This window comes from Podarcis muralis, chromosome 7 (genome assembly GCF_964188315.1).
Source record: "Podarcis muralis chromosome 7, rPodMur119.hap1.1, whole genome shotgun sequence".
Lineage (NCBI taxonomy): Eukaryota > Metazoa > Chordata > Lepidosauria > Squamata > Lacertidae > Podarcis > Podarcis muralis.
In genome coordinates, this window is record NC_135661.1 from 62,965,668 (window position 1) to 62,987,222 (window position 21,555).

General features: G+C 45.1%; 1 protein-coding gene across 2 annotated transcripts in view; it reads right to left on the reverse strand.

The window, feature by feature from the left end:
- The window catches only part of LOC114601616 (protein argonaute-1), a 45,640-nt gene that overhangs the window by 16,884 nt on the left and 7,201 nt on the right, over positions 1 to 21,555 (reverse strand). The window contains exons 2-8 of one of the 2 annotated variants that reach the window (XM_028738927.2): positions 8,429 to 8,618; positions 5,344 to 5,464; positions 3,660 to 3,841; positions 2,913 to 3,049; positions 1,950 to 2,084; positions 1,631 to 1,718; positions 907 to 1,054 (exon numbers count right to left, since the gene is read on the reverse strand). In XM_028738927.2, coding sequence (XP_028594760.1) covers positions 907 to 1,054; positions 1,631 to 1,718; positions 1,950 to 2,084; positions 2,913 to 3,049; positions 3,660 to 3,841; positions 5,344 to 5,464; positions 8,429 to 8,618 — 1,001 coding nt within the window. Of the gene's footprint in view, positions 1 to 906; positions 1,055 to 1,630; positions 1,719 to 1,949; positions 2,085 to 2,912; positions 3,050 to 3,659; positions 3,842 to 5,343; positions 5,465 to 8,423; positions 8,619 to 21,555 lie in introns of those variants that run through there. The other variant, XM_028738928.2, reaches the window with a different exon arrangement.

A 21,555-nucleotide genomic window follows, 5' to 3' on the forward strand; every position in this document is an offset into this window, starting at 1 on the left:
AGACCATTTGCTAAGGGAAAGGATTTAAAAAGATTGTCCCCTCCTTTTCCTTCTCCACCTGCTTTCCCTTCCTGCATCTTGTCTTTTCAGTCTCTAAGCCTGAGGGTGGGGCCTGTGTTTGGAAGTCATTATTCGTCTGAAAAGCAGGATAATAAAACACAACAAAGTTAAATTTTAGAAGATGTGGCAGGCTGCTCTGAGCATAGAGGGCAAGATTCATAGAATTGTAGAGTCAGAAGAGGCCCCGAGGATCATTGATCAACCCCTGCAATGCAGGAATATGCAGCTGTATCCTTTTTTTCCCCAAATAAATTTTTATTAATTTTCCAACAAAATTATACAATTTTATCCAAATTTTAACAAATGAATTCTTTTTGGACTTCCTTCAGCTTCTCTGGCAATCATCCATAGAATATGCAGCTGTATCATATGGAGGACCAAACCCTGCAAACCTGGTGTTATCAACATCACGTTCTAACCAGCTGAGAAATCCATGGGACTTTTAAGTTTAAAGCAGGCAGTCAAGATTGGTCAAAGTCCCATGGTTGGGAAAGAAAGAAAATTCAGCTTATTTCTTTTTCATTCTATATTTCTTATATATTATTTCTTATATTTTTTTTATTCTCTGTGTATAAAATTGCAGTGTTTTGTTTTGTGTCTCTGTGTTTAGGCACTTCTTGTTTCTTTTTTTAAAATTTGTTTTTGAGTAAAAATTAAAAGTCTTAAAACAGCTGGAGGCCGAAGCACAAAAAGGTTCAAAAGGACAAGAACGAGTACAAAACAGAACATAACTGTTTATGCAAGGGTGCGTGCACACACACACACACACACACATTCTCGCCCCCCCCCCCCCGCTATAACAGCAAAAAGCCATCTCCCAATCCCATTCCAAAAATGAGTTTTCACCTCCAGAGGTAGATATGTGTGCTTCTGCTCTTGGCCGACTTGAAGACACGGCAAGTGGGGGTACTTGAGCTGGAGGTTGTATTTTTGCTTGAAGTACTGCGCTACTGTGCACTCCACCGTCTGACCGCTCTCCAACTGGAGAGGGAACCTACACAGAAGAAATCCACAGCTGTTTAGAGAGCCCGGTACAAAACCAGGAAAAAGACCTCGAGCCTCTCCAGACTGATTGGTTTTGCAGGTGCACTCTACGACTTGTATTGCGCATTAGTGGTGAATTTATGCTGGACCATCCACACATCAGTCTGCTTTGTAAGTTGTCGCGTGATGCTTCCCCAACGTTACTGCGTTATTGCTATCTGGAAGAGCACTCTTGCCCTATAGGGCAACAAAAGCAGGACAAACAACAACTCCAAAACATTTGTATTATGAGAAGTTGCTGGATTTCATCTGGCTCTTAATTCCACCTTCAGGACAGCTTTCCCCACACTGACAGCTGAAACAAGTCACCTAGTAGCAGTGCACACTTCTCCCAAGAAAGTGCCCATCAGTCAGTTCCCAAGGCTTCCTGCATCACCAGACTAACAGTGTTTTTTCTCATTCCCCTTTCTAAATGCTACCCGACTGATGCTAAATGTCACAAGGTAACACAGCCCCCCCCCCCAAAAAAACACACACAAACAAACACCACATGTCTCTTCCCCTTCCCCGAAGCTAACAGCCTTACGTTTGGTGGCTAGCCGGCCTCCGAGTAACATTACACACACGGTATTTCCTCTTCATCTGCCCACAGTGAGTCACCTCCACTTTCAAACCTATCAAAAGAGAAAGACATCTGATGTCAATCCATTTATCAGCTTATTGATCCAGTCAACATATAAAACACAGAACGCAAAGGAGGGATAGGGTGTCCCAGACTTTCCACCAAGGCCTCAAAAATATTGCCCCTCTTAATTTTGCCTTTTGCTTTGCATCTATTTCCTTTGCGGCCCTGAAAGAAAACCACTTGCCAACTAGGGCCTTTTAGAGTCTTTGCCCTCTTTTACCTTTGATCTCCTTGGTGAAACGGACTCTCTGGGAATCAGTCAGGGGCTTCGGCTGCTCATCAATGTTCCGGATGTCCAGCACCTCACACATGAACTCAATCACTGGCTGGGCCTTGTAGAAGGCTGTCGCTGATACTGTCATGGGGTGAGCAGACAGGAGTGCAGGTCAGTCCAGGCAACAGAAGCACAAGAATCATGGTCATTTCTTGACTCTCTTTCTCTAGGTGTGCTTCCAGACTGCCAACATCTTGCAGGAGGGGTTTGAGCACATACCAGAACTTTAGGTTTATGCAATTAACATGGATTTAAGTACTGTCACCCTAGCTCAACAAATCCATTTTTAAATGAATTTTTTGCAGTTTTCAAAGTGACAGAGAAAACTGCAGGATAAACAAATGACTAGTGGAAAAACATGTAAATACTCCATAATGAAACCAGGATGACAACGACAATGATTACTACTACTAGAATTAGTATACCACCCTTCATCCGTAGATCTCAGGGCCATTCACAGCATAGAAATGCAAGATATAAACACAAAATTTGTAATAAAAACAAGAACCAAAGAAGAAGCCCCTCCCTCAAATGCTCTAGAAAAATCACATTTTAAAAAGCAATGCAACACCTGCAGAATACCAGATAAGTTTACTTATGTTTATATAATACATTTTTGCTCTGCCTTTTATGAAGCTGCTTAGGGAAACACCAGCCATGGCATGCATGCTGTCAGAAAACCTGTGCCTGTGAACTGTCAAAATAATCACCACAATGCAAGCTGCATCTGACCAGGTTCTTGTTCTCCATTGAACCTATCACAACAGTTAATTCAGGCACCTCTGGTGAACAGGGTCCCATAGAACCTAAGAGGCATTGTCAACAATCCTTTTTCAGCCACAGACTTCTTGTTGGTTATTCTGAATGTTTTACAGTTACAGGGTTACATTACTCCATGCATTTAGTTACCATCAATATTCAGCATCATCTTCCACATAGCGGGCCTGACAGACTGGTGGAACCCAAACCAGACCTCCCGACCACCTCCCAGCGGGTGATAGTATCCTTCAGGGGGAGAGAAGAAGGAACGGCCCACTGGCGTGTACCTGGGGAGGCCAAAGAAAATGAAGAACATTAGCCCATGCTATACCCATGTAGGACAGCAAACTTTGATATTTGAAGTCTAGACTGAGGCACAAAAACCCTTCAGGAATGTCCCTGGGCCTCAAATCTTCTTACAGATTTGTCACTAGCATATTTTTGCCCAGTTCTTTCCTCATAGCTAGGCACTATTTACTTGGGGTGGGCAGTCTTCAAGGTTGCAAGTTAAAGGATTTCCTTGCTCCATGCATGCCAATCCAATCACTTCAATCTGTGGAACTTGCACATCTACAAGTGCCAAGCGATGTCCATTCCGCATTTGAAAGCAGTCGTTCTCCTTTAATGAAGCAGCATCTGTGCTTTGGAACACCCTGCCTATTGATATTATGTAGGCACCATCACTGTACTCTCTTAGACTCCAGCTGAAGACTGTGAAGAGGTGCGAGAGAGCTACTCCCTCACAGAAAATTCCACAAAAATACAACTCCCAGGGCCATGTTGGCTTCATGGATGTAATATATCTGTGTGAAAACAGGATAAAAGATGTGCCCAGAGTTGTGTGCATCTTCCCTTAAAAAAAAATTAACTAAATCCCTGACCACGAAAGAAAGTTACCTCATGGAGGCCAGGTGCCTCATGGCAACATCAAGGGCTTGGACAGACTCCAGCGGAACAGGAATCTGCCCGCTCACCAGGGCCTCGTGAAGCATCCGCCAGCTCACAATGGCCATCCACTTGATTGAAACCTTGAATATCCTGTCTTTGCCTTCCCCTGGAATTGTCACCTCAAAGTCAACCTACAAACAGATGACAGAAAAATAAATTCATTTCTTAAAATTGTCTTTTATTGTGTTATGATTTGCATTCCACAGTAGTCTGGTTGTAATACAATAAAATACAAGTGTCAGGGGTTCAGGGAGAGAGGCACAGATGAGGGAGGAGAGAATCCAGGAACGAGGAGGAGGAGGATGACAATGACTTGAGGGCTTCCATGAGTCTCTCAAGTGAATCGGAGGATTCCCAAAAGGGGGCGCCCCTGGTCAGGCCAAGGGGAGCCACAGGGGGGACTCGTCAGGAGCAGGGGAGCAGCAGGGAAACCCCGAGTGGGAGTGGGAGATCGGGGCCGGCCGGAACGGAGTGAAGAGGGTGGAGTTCCCAGTGTGACAGGCGGAGCAGAGCAGGAAGCAGAGAGGGGAAGGAGATCGGGGCAAGACGTCCTGCCGGAAGGGGCGGAGAGTAGTACAGAGAGTAGTATAACTGTCAAGAGGAAGGTCAGGGGTAGCGAACGCGCGCCAAGTTCAAATGTGGAGGCGCGCGGAAATGCGGAGAGCCCGGAGGAGGAGCCTGGTCCCAAAGCACGGAGGAGGGGGGAGCAGGCGTCTGGGGACTCAGCGTCAGGGGAAAGCAGGAGGGAAGGAACCCAGGGGGGCAGAAAGACCCTGCGGAAAAGGAAGGACAGGAAGAGGTGGACCAGCACAAGCCTCTTAAACTGGTGTAGAGGCGGGACTGATTCAGAGGGGACTTCAGCGGTCTAAGCGTAACAGACGTGGGGCTGCGCACCTCGGCTGTGGAACAAACAATGTACTTCAATAAAGACTTTTGTAAATAAAGTGGACTTGGCGTTGGTCTCTTGTGAGCTGGGACCTGAGGCGGCCCTGACAACAAGGAAAGAAATAAAGGAACCATTTAAAAAATAAATATGAATATTTAATTCAGACATGCTATGGGCCACCTGAATGAAGCTCATGGAGTTTTGTGAACCCCTACCCTATATGGTATGGCATGGAACTATGGCTTTGGAACCCCTGCCTTATATGGCATGGCATGGAACTATGGCTTTGGAACCCCTGCCTTATATGGTATGGAACTAGAACTAGGAGTGAAGGATTGAAGAAAAAGAAGTTGCATTAGTGAGTTTGTTAGGCCTGTTGTATAGTCGTTTTCAGACAATGAAATAGTTGCTGTCTCTGGCATTCATTAAACACAATTCCAGCTGAAAGCACAGTGCTTTGCAAGTCCCTTTCAGCAGGGGCTTGAGTTCAAGTCAGGATACAAAGGGAGAAAGAATTGGAAACGCACTTAAGAGTGTGTTCCCAATTCTTTCCTCTGAAGCTGGGTCGCCAGACATCAAGGTGATGTCAAGTGACTGACATGTAATTTTCAGTCACTGCCATGTTGGATGGACAGCAGGGATAGAAGGGAACACCAATGCAACTTCTTAATTCTCCTGATTCTTCTGGCTTTAAAAAGGAGGGTGCCTGAGGAAGCCCAACCACCCAAGAGAACATTGCCCTCTTACCCTTTCATTGCCAATGGGCAGGGCAGTGACCGTATAGATGTTCTTTTTCCCATCGTACACCGGCTTCCGATCTCCAAAGATTTGAGGTTTGAAGTGTTGTACCATGTATTCCACAACCTCCCTGCAGAGAGAGAGACCAGGAGGGGAGGGGGAGGAAGAGAGAAGCTAGAAGGATTGGCTAGTGGGTTCACAATTCCAGTAAGAAACTAGGACCAGAAGTATGACTGGACTAGGAGCAGCCAAGCTAGAACATGAGGGAGAACTCAGGATCATTTGGGTCAGTGGCTGGTGCTGGAAAAGTTGGAAGCCTTGACATGCAGCAAGTGGAAGGTACTACTCTGCTGAGTAAATGAGTGCAATAGGCTAAGCACCTAGACCTAGGCTGATCTTGTATTTTCCCTCATTCCCATAAGTGATGTAACTTGTCCGGGGGGGGAAATGAATTGGAAAATTTTCCTTATGTAAATCATAGTGATCTGCATCAGGAAAGAAAACCCTGATTGCATTAGAAAATTTAGTAATGCCCTAGAGAGCAATCTAATAAAGCATGTTTATTTTACTGGAATTACTGGAAGTAAAAAAAAAAGCTTTAAAAACCATCAGAAATTTGCCAGGCTGTTTAACATTGTGTTTGCAACAGGCATTCGTTCACTCCTATTAATGAACTTGTGGAACAGGACAGTTTCCAGTCCGCATCACAGATTCCCATCTACAAACACTGCACGGCAGTCAATGAGGTAGTTGTGAACTCCACAATTCTGCAGAAACACAGCAAAAGGGACAGAATTTAATGCTTTCATCGCTAGACTGAGACAGATGGGTTAACCTGAAGTGGCAAAAATGATGTAGAATGCTTGGTAAATGATTTGTTTCTTTATCAGGTTTCTTTATCGCTCTTCACCAAAAATGGTCACAGGGTATTTTACCAAAAGGAATTACATTCTCAGAAATTACATAAATGTATGCAATTTATAATAGAAGGCCTACCAAAAAGAGAGCTTTCATCTGGCATCAAAACAAATTTTATTATTTTCATAATAAAATATGTTCCTCCCAAATATACATACAGCTAGGGTGAGATGCACTTCAATGGAGAGGTCATTCAACAGACATGGAGCCACCACCATTAAGGCTCTGCCATGCATCCCTCCATTACGCATCTCATTTAACATAGGGATGACCCAGAAAGCCTCTTCTGATCTTAATGAAGGGTAGGTTGATACAGGAGACAGCATTCTCTCAGATATTTGGGCTGCAGATCATTCAGAGCTTTAAATGTTGTCTTAAGCACATAGTTTTGTGCACGGAAGGTAACTGGCAACCAGTGTACCTGCTTGAGTTCTATTCCCCTCCACACTCTGGCTGCCACAGTCTGCACTTGTTGCAGTTGTTGAATTGCGTTCAGTGGTGGCCTCATAAAAAGTGTGTCACAGAGTACGGCTAACTGTACCCAGGCTATCCCTGTCCAGAAAAAGACTGCAGCTGACACACCAACCAGTGAAGAAGTATGAAATTTGTATTAATGTTTTCCTCCAAAAAATCTTATTTTTAATTGGCTTTGATGATATGCTAAATAAGTTTTCTAAAAAATTTTTTTTGAATTATTTTGATGTTTATCATAAAAGTTACTTAAGCCTATGGGTAATGCCCTGAGATGAAAGCAACATTGACCCGGCAAATACTGTCAAGTCATGGTCAAGCATGTTTAAAGTAGACTTGGTCAACCTGGTGCCCTCCAGATGTTGTTAGCTGACAGCCCCCTTAGCAGTACAGGGACCGTAGTCCAACAACATCTGGAGGGTTGGACTTTAAAGCATTGCCATTAGGAAATAAGATCAACCATATTCCCACTTACTACTTTTTTTTGTGTATCTGTCCTGACTTCCTGGTTTTTGTTTCTTTAAAGGCAATAATTAATGTTACTGCATTTTTATTCCACACTTGCCAAAGGATAGGGCGATATATAAATTTCTCCCACCAAAAAAAATGTACCATCACAATAACTGCACGAAATAGGTGAGGTTGGCTGTGCGCAACCTGTCCATCTAATGAACTTCATGGATAAGTAAGTAGTTGGACCTGAGTCCCCTCCTTGGTACTCGTCTGACATGTTGGCCTTTGCCAGTGATGACTGCTTGTGTTCCTAGTTGCAATATGCTTGCAGTTATAAGCAGGTGGCCAGTGGGGGCACACTTGCCCCTGGCTGCTGCAAGGCTAGGGGACAAGTAGCCCACGTTCCTGTCCTTGCTAACAAATGGCACCATAATTTTTATTTTTAAATTACGCTGCCCTCTACCTAGTAGCAGACTTGAAATATTTGACCAGTATGCCTACTCTACAACGCCTTTAGCTGACATCTCAGAAGCCTAAGTTTGGTATCCAGGAGCGGGGGAGAGTGAGCCTCTAGAGGTCTCTCACGCCTTCATGGATAGCCAAGCCAGAATTATGCAAGTTAAAAGAGAACTGGTACAAAATTTCATCAGCTGTTCTACGCATGTGCTCCTTGCAGAATTTTCATTCTTAAATTCATATAGCTCTCAATACTGACCTTCCCAAGAAAAGAACTAAATGAACAGCAGAGTTTTAAACAGGAGTACAATTGCCCAAAGCCTAAGGACGGCTATTTTAAAAGCCTGGGACCGCAGCCAAGATCACACAGCTGCTGTAAGCTGACCAGTGATAGAGCCCAAAGCCCAGTTATCTCTCAAGCCGCCACCGCCAGCGCACGGCCAGAGATGGGGCGAGGAGAGAGGCCGAATTCCCAGTGTGGGCGGAGAGGAAGGAAGAGAGAGATGCTGCAGGAAAGCCACTTCACTGCCGGTCCAAGCATCAGCTTGCAGGGTCAGCTCCCACCTGTGCAAAAAGCGGCAACTTCACTCGTAGCAAAGCTAAATAGTGCCAAGTATCCCACTGGGCAGAAAGAGCTGCAACAGGTGTGCTTGGAAGTGGGGCTCTCAGAACTAGCCGGATGGGGGAGGAGAAGAGATGCAGGGCTCTGCATGCGTTTTCTCCAAGGCCTTTGGCTTCTTCCCAGTTAAAGGGCTGGACAAGAGGAGAAATTGCTAAACGCTAATACTTGCCTTACCTGTTGACTCTGCGAGGGCACTTGTCTGGCTTGATGTCAACTTCATAGTGATAGACGTCAATCTTGGGAATGTCTACTTCAAAGTAGTTGGCTAAGAGTTTGATTGGCTTCCCGACAGTTCCTATCCCGGGCCGGCGAGGAGCTTGAAATACCTGCTGCAGGGGTGGCAGGTAAGTGCCTGCAGCGGTTGCTAGACAAAAGAAAGAGGGGAGGATATTTTAAAATGTCACAGCAGTAGTCTTCAATGCTTCCAAACTGAGGACCAAACTTTAGCCTACACACACATCCGGGGACCCATTACTTAATATGTTGCCGCGTATTTGCTCAATGGGGTATTGCTATTGTGACCCATCCTAGGTCAGGCTTTGACCTGGTAATGCGCCCAGACCCACCATTTGAAGACCAATGCTTTACATCAAGGGTGGTCAACCTGTGGCATTTCAGAGGTCCCCATCAGCCTCAGCCAGCATGGCCAAAGGAGTTGTAAAGGTAAAGGGTAAAGAGACCCCTGACAATTAGATCCAGTCATGGCCGACTCTGGGGTTGCGGCGGTCATCTCGCTTTATTGGCTGAGGGAGCCAGCGTACAGCTTCCGGGTCATGTGGCCAGCATGACTAAGCCGCTTCTGGCTAACCAGAGCAGCGCACGCAAACGCTGCTTACCTTCCCACCGGAGCGGTACCTATTTATCTACTTGCACTTTGATGCGCTTTCGAACTGCTAGGTTGACAGGAGCAGGGACCGAGCAACGGGAGCTCACCCTGTCGTGGGGATTCAAACCGCCAACCTTCGGTCCTAGGCTCTGTGGTTTAACCCACAGCGCCACCCGCATCCCACAAAGGAGTTGTAGTCCCAAGTAAATGATTGAGACTGCAGCCAATGCTATATAGGAACATTGATTAATTATGGGAAAGAGTGGCGCAAAGAGCTTTCCAACTACCTGTGACAATATGACCCCAAAACTTAAAAGGGAGTCAGCACTGGATTTTTAAGTCATACATCTCCACCTCATCCTGGCATAATGAACTCCCACTGTAACCTTTCCCTCAATCTCTCTGATAACCCAGTTCCACTGGACAGCCCTCACCTACCAAAAGCAATTCCCCAGTTCCCAGCCTAATTCCTGGGGCCTCTGGCTACAAAGTTTAAACACAGGAATGACAAACGAAAAGCTCAGTTATAATATTTTTAGGCCTGTCAAATGCAATAGTGGTGGTAAGATAGACACAATGCATGCACCTTGGTGGTTTGTAGGATACAGAGGTGTTTGGTCCAGAAGGTTGGAGAGTTGTTGTTCAGCAACATTGGAAGGGGGGGGGGAGCTCAAACCAAAGATTCACAATAGATTGATTCAAAGAACAAAAGTGAACCGAAACCAAAGGAACCCCAAAATTCATGGAGAACAAGAGTAAAGAGTCAGATTTCCCTGGTGCCAACAGTGTTGCATGAGAAGCAAAGTGGTAAAGGAATCTGCCTGAAATAATGAAGATTTCAACTCCCAATCTCACTGAAGGGTTCCTAATAGAATTAGAGGCAAAGGGGTGTGGGACGGACCAAGTAGAATTCCTAGATGTTAGTGGCTGGACAGTTTGTGCTGGCTGGGGCTGGTGGACCCTGTAATCCCAGAACACCTGGACTGCCCCAGCTGGCATCATGTTCATGGGAACACAGGACAGTTCTGGTCTCTATGCCTCAAAAAAGGGATATTGTAAAGCTGGGGGAAAGGTGAAGATGGGGAACCAAAATGATCAAGGGGCTTGAGCGACTCCCCATGTGGAAAAGTTGCAGCATTTAAGGCATTTTAGGTTAGAAAACAGGCAAGTAAGCAAGGGAACATGATAAAGGTGTGTAGAATTATGCATGGCATGGAGAAAAGGGAACCTGGCACCAGCCAGTAAACCTGAATGATTGAAGATTTTAGACCACACATACATAGTTCAATTGTGGATTTCGCTTCCACCTTCTCTGGTGGCTTTACAAGGGGTTTACAAGGGGAGGACAGGCTACCAATAACCTCTAAATATTACGGCTAGGTACTATTTACAGTATTGAGGGCAGTATGCACTACAGGGGGTGTTGCCGTGCTCAGGTCCTGCTTGCAGGCTTCCCATAGTCACCTGCCTGACCACTGTGAGAAGAGTGTGCTGGATCTCAGTTAAATTATGGAATTCGCTGGCACAAGGGGTAACAATGGCCTCTAAAGTGGACGGCTTCTAAAGAGGGTAACACAAATTCACTAAGGATGAGAATATCAATGACTACTAGCCCTGATGGCTGTGTTCTGTGTCAAGGACTACTAGACCTCCTCTGTCAGAGGACGTATCCCTTTAAATAACATTTGCTGGAAATTGCAGGGTGGGAGAGTGCTGTTGTGCTTGGGGCCTTCCCATTGGCATCTGGTTGGCCACTGTGAGAAGAAGGTGCTGGACTAGATGGGTCACTGGCCTTATCCAGCAAGACTCTTATGATATCCTTAGGAGCTGCCTTTTATTGGACCAGACTATTTGTCTCTCTGGCACAGCATTATCTGCTCTGAGCAGCAACATCTTCCACAACCTGGTGCCCCCCAGAAGTTCTGGACCACTGCTCCCATGATTCCCGACCCCTGGCTGTGCTGGGGGTTGAAGTCCGAAAGGGTACCAGTTTGGCAGAGGATGCTACAGGGTCCAAGACAGATATATATGCACACACAGCTCCTAGATATTGATTTTAATGGAATATGCCAGCAATTGAGCCAGGAACCTTTCTGCATGCAAAACAGGTGCTTTACCACTGAGTTATCCCACTCTAAGCACTGTTTCCTACTTGGCAGCAGAATTAAGTGGTACAAGTCATGAGGCTATACAAAGTGAGCTGTTCCACTTCAGGATGATCAACACTATTAAGGATTCTCTCACTTTTTAAAACTTCCTGCAATAATAAATCTAGTATGTTGGTGATAAAGGTCTAACCCACCTCTCTCTCCTGCTTTTTATTTGTAGGGTGTTTTTTTATTTTTATTTTAAACCACACACACAGCAGTAAGAAAAATAAACGTCATTCTACCTGTGGTCTGCACAGCCCTTCTTTATACCACTCCATTTCGTGGCCACGTGAAGATTCAGGTAAAGTGTGGTGATGATTCAGAGTACAGAAGGGAAATCTCGTAGAGGGAAATTAGCTCTCTTCCCAGAGAAAGAATATTTGGGAAGGATCAATTGCATGCTGTTCTTTTTAAGTCAAGTCACTCGCATGCAATTCCGGGAAGCAATAGGTTCCACCCTACAATCAATCTCAACCTGCCCTTTAACCTACCGGCTTCCCCAGTGAACAGACTTGGGAGTCTGCTCCCTTACAAGGTCACCCAGAGGCCAGCATCCATCTCTGAAGAGCCCCCTCCAGACCACAAACTATTATCAGCCTGCATCCCACCCAACACAGCTCTCCAGAATTGCAACATGATTTACAAGCCTCAGCGAGGAGGGTGGTTTGGTGTGGACAATCAATTGTTGTTGTATGTGTTTAATATTACATTTTAAAATTTCAAATGAAAACCTTGCATTTAGTGGGGAGGGCTTGGTAGTGGTTATGGTAGATTCTGGGTGCAAAGCAAACATTGGGTTGGCTCCAGACTAAGTTAGCAGAATTTGGGTCCCAATGAAATAAGTGTGACAAATTAGTCATTACTTATTTATGTTGTAACTAACTTGTCCCAACTAACTTGTCCCATTGATTTCAGTGGAAACTTAGTGCAACTAAATTAGGTGACAACCAGCCAATTATCTGCCATGATTTTCCTGAAGATGATGAGGATTCATTGCCCTTTGGGATAATTTTAAAAATAAATGAATCAGTAGACACCATCAACCAGCCTGGCCATCCACAGACAAATATTAGTGGCCCCCACCACTTAGGAAAAAGGACTAAAACAGTGTTCTGTAGAGTAGGGGTGGGCAGGTGGTAGATCCCGATCTACCAGTAGATCTCTGAGTGAGTGACTGACAGTCGGTCAGCCAGGGATTCTGACCCCCAGTTCTTTAACAACAGCAACAGCAGAATGAGTTTTCCCAACTAAATTAGGCCACTGAAATGAATAAAGTGAAGTAGGAGTTGGCCCCTTGGGCAAAGGGACTGTGAACTCACTTCAGTTCCTGAGCTGAAAACAAATCCTAAGGTCAGGACATGCTCACTTTTCTTCAACTCAAACACTACTCTCTTTTGCACCGGGCTCTGGTTGGTAGCTCTTATAATAAGCAACAAAAAGCAATTGGATCAGTCTAAAGTCTGCTCAGCCCTGCAGTAGAAACTGTTTAAACCCAATGCTGCCAGAGACTCCCAGCAGAAGTAGAAAGTTTCAGGAGGTAGAGTTAGCCATTTCTCTGCCTGGGACAGGATCCCAAGTAACACACCCATTCACACATCTCAAGGACCAGCTCTGGAAAGAATCAGGAATGGTTTGTTGTCTTTTAAGGAAACTATTACTGAGATGGCCAGTTCCTTAATCACACATCTCTTATTTTCTCCTCCCTGGTGTGTGTGTGTCCCTACCTTATACTGACCATGCTCAATTGTGGTGTTTGGTTTTTTTTTTGCTCTTCCCTTGAATTGCTAGAATACATTGTTAGTCTTGTTTGTTATACATTTAATTTTGTTTATGTGCTTTACTTTGGTAAAGAAGACCTGCACCACTGCCTGGCCTGCTGCAATTTTGCACACACTTAATGTAGAGTAAGCCCCAATGAACACAGTGGGACTTACTTCTGAGTAAACATGCAAAGGATTTGAATAGTACACCCCAGAGCAAGCTAGCAGGTTGCTTTTTCACCTACCATGTTGAACAGATACTTCCACACTGAAAACATGATTTAATGTAAAGTAATTTTAAAAAACAAAACACCCGCCAGGTGTTGAACAATCTTTCAATGGCCGATTTGCATGCAGGGCAGGCACCCCAGGTATTACCCTTCATTCTACTTCCACGGCCAATGCTTCTGTTACTTAAACCCCTGTGGCTAGTCTACAGGAGCCAGAGCGCCACTGCTGGGTGTTATCCACCACATTTCACCTTAAACAGCCCCTGACCCCCATTGCCCAAGAGCACTGCTTAGAGAAAGTAAAGGAATCCTCTTATCCCAAGCCACACTGCTGCGCTTTGCTTTCTGGCTTACCGGTATACCCTGGATTACTCTGCTGTGAGGCTGGTGCTGCTGCGCTTCCTTTCAACAGAGTCTAATTCCTCACTGAGAACAGGTCTGGTTAAAATATAAAGACTTACTGGAGGGCAAGACCCCGAGGTGGCTATCACCGGTAGAGGCCAAGGCTAGAAAAAGACCCAATATGGAGGCCTACTGGCCAAAATATTGGGAAATAATTGAAAAAACTGGAGACAATTGGAGGCTGCAGAGCCAAGACAAGTTAAAAGATAAGGTGCGGGACTGGTTACACTATGCTCAAATTCAAGAGGTGTTTAAAATAGATAAAAAAGTTGGTTTCCAAGTGGAAAAATCGAAATTAGAGACAGAATTGTTAGAACCAAAAACTAAGACATTATCGAAAATGTATAATTTGCTGCTTAAGTGGAATACACAGGATGAGACAGTCAAATCTGCCATGATAAAATGGGCACAGGATATTGGACACAACATTATGTTTGAAGACTGGGAAAGGTTATGGAACACCGGTATGAAGTTTACGGCATGTAATGCCTTGAAAGAAAACATTATGAAAATGATATACCGGTGGTACATGACCCCAGTCAAGTTAGCTAAGATATACCATCTGTCTGATAATAAATGTTGGAAATGTAAGGAGGCAGAAGGGACATTCTTTCACCTTTGGTGGACCTGCCCAAAAGTGAAGGCCTACTGGGAAATGATTCACAATGAGTTAAAAAAGGTATTTAGGTATACCTTCCGTAAGAAACCAGAGGCCTTCCTATTGGGCATGGTGGACCAGAGGGTGTTAAAGAAGGACAGAACTTTGTTTATGTACGCTACCACAGCAGCAAGAATTCTTCTTGCAAAGCACTGGAAGACTCAAGATCTACCCACGTTGGAGGAGTGGCAGACGCAGTTGATGGACTATATGCAACTGGCTGAAATGACTGGCAGAATCCGAGATCTGGGAGAGGAAACAATGGAAGAGAACTGGAAAAAATTTAAGGACTATTTGCAAAAACATTATAAGTTGTATGAATGTTAAGAAATATGCACGATTAGGAAATTTTTGCTTTAGCAACTTGATTAGGTAAACTGAAAATTAAGACAAGAAAAAAGAGGTGGTAATATGAATCAACTTTATTATGTTAATTTTAAATGTACAAAGTTTGGGATATGAGATTGTGAATTCGGAAACATAATAATTGAAAGATACAGTAAGTTAAGAAACAAGGTAACAAATTGCTGAAACTTTTGTTGCAAGGAATGCAGGGTCTGGAGGATGTGGGGAAGTCCACCTGGAATATTGAAAAAACTATTGAAAGTTGGACAGAAAGAACCTTTTTTTGTTTTTTATTACTTCTTTTTGTATTTGTTTCTTGCACTTTCTTATTGTTATCTTGTGTTTATGAACCTAAGAAAAGAAACTCAATAAAAAATATTTTAAAAAAATAATAATTCCTCACTGAGAACAGCGGTTCTAAACCTCAATGCAGACCACTTGAAAACTGCTGGGGGGGTGTCTAAGCAGACAACTTATTAAACTTTACTAGTTCTACAAATCAAGGCACATCCACAACTCACTTTTAATAACTCTTGTCTTTACTCTCTAGAGCCGTGGTTCCCAATGTGGGGCACATGCCCCACAAGGGGGGCAATTTGATTTTTATGGGGGGGGGGATTTGAGAATGTGTTAGACCCAGTTAATGGCCTTTTAGGCTTCCTCCATGTGAATAGGAGTTCATTTTTTGAATAGTAAGAATTATATGTCATGGGGGGCGGGAGGCATCAGGATTTTACAGATGCTTAGGTGGGGCATGGTCAAAAAAAAGGTTGGAAATCACTGTTCTAGAGTGATGGATGTGACTGTTTTATGAACTAAGATGTTCTGCAAAACTGATCTCCATCTTTGGGGGTGGGGGCAGAATCCCATGCAAGGCAAAGTACAGATAGATATTTCTCAATGGCTCCACAACATTTCCATATATCATAGTTCTAGAACTACTGATATATAAGGAACAGGTTCACATGTTTCTCTGGAATTCGAAAGGGACCATTCTAAGAAGCATCCTTGGGAGCATTCAAGCAGCCTTCTCCAACCTGGTGCCCTCCAGATGTTCTACACTAAAACTCCCATCAGCCCCAGCCAGCACAGCAAACACGTTACTAAAGGAAGTCAGTCTGCCACAATTGTCAATGACTTTTAAGAAAGAGCTAAAAACCTCTTCCCATTCTCCTGTGCCTCATTAAATGACGGCTGTTGAGTGCCACTGGGCGGTTCCTTGCTGATCTGGTTTTGATAGCATTGCCTTATACAGAGAGACCACTGACCCATCTAGCTCAGTAATGTCAACAACTTATTAAGCGTACTTTAAGAGAAGAGAGTCTACACGCACATATGGGACGCGGGTGGCACTGTGGTCTAAACCACAGAGCCTAGGGCTTGCCGATCAGAAGGTCGGCGGTTCGAATCCCCGCGATGGGGTGAGCTCCCGTTGCTTGGTCCCAGCTCCTGCCCACCTAGCAGTTCGAAAGCACGTCAAAGTGCAAGTAGATAAATAGGTACTGCTCCAGCGGGAGGGTAAACGGCGTTTCCGTGCGCTGCTCTGGTTCGCCAGAAGCGACTTAGTCATGCTGGCCACATGACCCAGAAGCTGTCTGCGGACAAATGCCGGCTCCCTCGGCCTGTAAAGCGAGATGAACACTGCAACCACAGAGTCGTTCACGACTGGACTTAACAGTCAGGGGTCCCTTTACCTTTACCTTTAAGAGAAGAGAGTCTACACACATATAGATAGGGGTAATCCAGTTAACATATTATACATGGACTTTCACAAAACATTCAGCAAGGTACCTCACCACAGACTCCTGGGTAAGCTTCTAGACACATAAAAGAAAGCACTTGTTCAATCAGTGCATTGTTAAACCATTTTTAAAAATGAAAATTCTCCACTGATATTTCCAGTAAGAGAGATGAAATTGACAATTTGGGACAGGAGATTAAACAAGTTATATATATTGAAGGTGTGGAGTTGCAAAGTTCTTCCTTGGCCCCAGAACTTAAGGCTCTCCCCAATGCACCTTTGCCATACCCTTCCCACATCCTGTGGATCTGGGTGCAAAATACTTTTGTGTCCAAGGACTGCCTTGGGGGAAAGGAGGAGTTGAACAAAAGAAAGTATGTGGCTGGATCACACTTGGCAAGATGGCATGGCTAAGCCCACAGACTATTAAAAAAGAAAACCAGAATCTTTAACACACCCAGCCTGAGAACAGTCGGTGGCAGGGCTCCTGCCGCGTCACTGCACACGTTTGCAGGACAAAAATGAATGGACAAGGCGCAGCTGTGGACTAGAGAGACACACAATGGGGACCAAACTCTCCCAGATTCCCCCAGGGCTCATTCAATGCATCTTCCCTTCTCTCTCTCTCTCTCTCTCTCTCTCTCTCTCTCTCTCTCTCTCTCTCACCCTCCTCACCCCTCCACCTGCAATACAGATCAAGTTGAGGATTAGCTGTTGCTTTTCCGCAGTAACAGCCTCAGCGAGATGGTTTGGGACATTTCAAAGGTCTTAAACCGCACAGAAGGAGTGAAATTGCTGTGGAGTTGCCAGGATGCCACAGAGTTTCACATAAAACACAAATGCAGATTTGCTCCAGCATTCGGACCGTTGCCAAGCCCTGTCTCTTGAAAGCCTTGCAGATTAATTAATGAAGTCAAGGAATCAATGCACAGATTAAAAGTGGTTGCCCGTGAGCGACACAACAAGGGGGATGGCGGGCGGGCGAATTATGGCTGGACGGCAGACAAGGGAAGAGTGGCCACGATGCATAAATTAAAGCTCAGCATCCCAGCTGGCAAGATGAGACTCCAGACATTAGCTACACACCACCGCTTGAGATCCTTGGCACCCAGCTGCTTTCCCACCCCTCTTTTCACGGCACCCTAGGACTTACCCATGGCAGAATACCTGCCCAAGAGGCAAGAGACACCAACACCCCCAAAGAACACAGGAAGCTGCCTTGTTCAGAGTCAGGTCATTGCTCCATCTGGCCCAGTGCTGTCTGCACTGACAGACAAGAGACTGTCTGGAGTTTTAGATAGGGATCTTTCTCCCAGCCCTACCTGGAGATGCTGGGGGTTGAGCCTGGGACCTCCCGAAGGCCAAGGAGATCCTCTACCCCAGAGATTCAGACATCCTCCAAAGCACTTTCTCCAAGGCACCATGAAGCTTTTTCAGTCAATACTTGCCCTACCCCAGAACATAGGACACTGTTCAGAGTCAGGCCATTCATCCATCTGACTCAGTACTGCCTACACCAGCCTTTCTCAAACTTGGGTCCAGTGCTAGAAACTCAGATATGTAAGCTACTCACTGGTCTAAAATGACTGGCAGCACCTCTCCATGGTTTTAGGCAGGGGAAATGCCCAGAGATGCCACTGAGGATTGAATTTGGAGCCTTCTGGAAGCAAAGGAGGTGCTCTATCACTGAGCTATGACCAAGACAGGGAGCAGTTCTCAGGTTCATGTCCATTCTATATACTTGCAGTCAGGAGGGCTAGATGCTTGCCTTAAAAATACAGTGGAGATTCTCAAAAAGCTGAATTCGGTGACAATACAAGTCTTTGCACTTTGCCCAGTGCTCCTGCAATATCACAGCTCTGGTTATGCAGCATGCATGGTGGTGGAGACAGGGAAGTGGGTGAGCAGGTCTTCAAGCCCAAGATCCGCTCCTAATCTCGGCATGATCACAGGTTCTGGGAAAGTAGCATTTGAACATGACTTTTATGTCTTTTCAAGTTCCTAAGAAACCAAGCTTCCCGAGTTCAGATGCACTGGTTTTCCTAATTTTCAAAAGCTCAAGATTGTTCAGTACCTAACTGCACAGTTTCCACTCACATCCAGGGGCAATAGCTTCTGAATAGATACTGCAGAATAAGAAGTGCAAAGCGGCCACCTGTTCAGTATCTCCAATATGCAGAAATGTGGTATGCAAATTGTGCTCATTGCAAAGCAATTTAAATGAGTTAGAAGTTTCATTTTAACACTACCTTGCAGGAATGCCATAACTGTTGCTTGTTTGTGTGTTTGAGCTTTTGTAATTTCATGGCAGAGAATATTTTTTTAAAACTTAACATCACACACACCCTAAAATACTGTAGAGTTTTAGGGGTGGCACAGTGGTTAGAGTGCCAGACTAGGACCTGGGAGACAAGGGTTCAAATCCCTACTTGGCCATGAAGCTCACTGGGTGATCTTGGGCTAGCCTCCCTCACAGGATTGCTGTGAGGATAAAAACGGAGAGCTAGCTGTACTATCTTAACCATGGGAAGAGTAACAAAAAACAAAACACCATCATGTATAGAGCACCACCCATGCTTTAAAAGACTGTTTAAGACTTTGTTGGGTTTTTAGTTTTACTAGAGGAAGGATCTTAACCTAGACGATGGTCACTGATGACGGAATTTGTAGTCCAACAACATCTGGAGGGCCACCAGCTTTGTACCCCTGCTTTAGCTGAAACTCAAGGAGACTAGCTGAGGCCAACTAAGTTCTGCTCGGAGAAGAACCATTAACATTAATGGACCAAAGTCACTCTTGTTATTTCATTTCAATGTATCTATTCTGAGTGTGACTAACGTTTCACTAACCGTCTAGAAATAAAAAGATGACAAGCAATTCCAGGGACCCCGCTGTGCTCCTTGAAGGAAGGGAAGGAAATTAAGAGACAACAAGGCTCTTACCTGTGGCTCTTACTCTACTGTGGCTCTTACCTGTAAAAGGTGAGCCAATGATCCACAGAACAGAAGGGTGGCAAGGGGGGAATCAGCAACCACAATGAACTTAACTTTACCAGATGCAAACACAACTTCCATTTGCACCAATTAAAAACAAAGATGACAGGATTTTTGAGCACTTGCTCCACAAAGATGTTCACAACAGAACGAAATATACAAAGGTAACAATTCAATATATCCACTTTATTACAACACTAGCCCTAAAAGACTGTACAAAATAAGCTGAAATACACCAGCAGCGAAAAGAAATGTCAGCAGACCCCCAGCATAGAAACCTCCATTTATATTACACGAAGGCCTTCATGAAAAAGTAGGTCTTCAAGGCCCATGTAAAGACCACATGGGATAGGTCCTGGCCAACTTAGAGCAAGACCTAATTCCACTTAACTGCGGGGCCACCACCACGGCGGCCCTATTACGAATACCATTCAAACAAATTGTCTTCGCAGATGCAGACGAGACATTTGGGCAACCCAGTCCTAAAGAGCTTGAGGTCATCACCATGGCACAGTTGCAGAAACCACATCTATGAAACACAAGTACCAAAGCCAGCACAGGGGAACCCACAGAGACAGTCACCCCTTTATCAAGACCTGCCCCATTCTCCCTCGAAACAAGGGGGTGCCTCTCTGCATACCTCCACTCACCATGGCAAAGTTGCATTAAGCCTCCACTTTGTCATGCAAATGAACGAGCCTAGGCAGAGGGGCACAAGGAGGGGGAGAAGCCTATTTTCAGTTGCAGCATAACACATCCAGCAGTATGAAGCCAGACTTTGCCACTGAAAGATCCGGCAGCAAACTTCTTTTCCCCCCTGCTCACCAGAGGCGGCATATTCCAAAGAGAACGTCCACGTCTGGTTTCCCCCTGAAACCCATCCTTCCCCCCAAACATCTTTATTTGGGTGTGCAGAGAGAATTCAAGGCCTCCGAACCTCTGTTTTGAGATAATCCCCATCCTAAACAAAGGATTTGTCTTAACAGCTGTCAGCCAGCTCTAGATCAACAGCTGCTTGATGGGGGCTGCCCTGTTAGGAGGGCATGAAATTAACATGTCTATTTAGATCCTTGCACCCCCAACACAAGGGGGGGAGGGGGATGCACCAAGGATCCTAGACAACACAGGACACATGGAGTAGTTTTGTTTTCACGGAGGCTTTTGGGAGGATAAACTGCCACCTCCACCCAACCCTTTCTCTCCCACATACTCTCCTGCTGTTTCAATAAATTAACTGGGGGCAGGGAGAGAAGCGAGATCCCAAAGGGGAAAGAGGGGGAGGGGGAACCACACACACAGACCCACCGCTTTCCAAACGGCAGCAAATAATAATAATAATAAATTTTATTTATATCCCGCCCTCCCCAGCCGAAGCCGGGCTCAGGGCGCCTAACAACAATCAAATAATCAAACAGTCAAATAATCACACATTCTAAAAATATTTCATTATAAAAATTAATTAAAATCAAATTGATGGCAACCAATTAAGCAAAATTCTGTGCAGGTTGCCAGAGGAGGGAGTCAGGCTGCGCCCTGACCAAAGGCCTGATGGAACAACTCTGTCTTGCAGGCCCTGCGGAAAGATGTCAGGTCCCGCAGGGCCCTAGTCTCTTGTGACAGAGCATTCCACCAGATTGGAGCCGCAGCCGAGAAGGCCCTGGTGACTGCGGGCAACACATGTCATTAATCACTCCTCTCAATCTGCCGAACCAAACACACACAAAAGGATAGACAGCAAAGTTTCCCATTCACAGGGGGGTCCCCAGCACCAGGGGTAGGGGATGCCCATTGCCAAGGGGCCTGGGGAAAGGTATTCTCAAGTCCTAATACGTTCCAGCATCTGATTTTTAGAACATGGAATCTAATTCCTAAAGAAAAGTCTGAGCAGCCTACACAGGCTGGGTCTAGACACATCAAAGCAGTGTTAAAACACGTTGTAAATTTAAACAGAGAAATCTGGTAGGGAAAAACTGGGACTCCGCAGCGCCATCTGGTGGCACAGTGTTATAGCACATATACAATGCATATACAGTGGTACCTCAGGTTACATATGCTTCAGGTTACAGACCCCATTAACCCAGAAATAGTACCTCAGGTTAAGAACTTTGCTTCAGGATGAGAACAGAAATCGTGCTCCAGCTGCGTGGCGGCAGCGGGAGGCCCCATTAGCTAAAGTGGTGCTTCAGGTTAAGAACA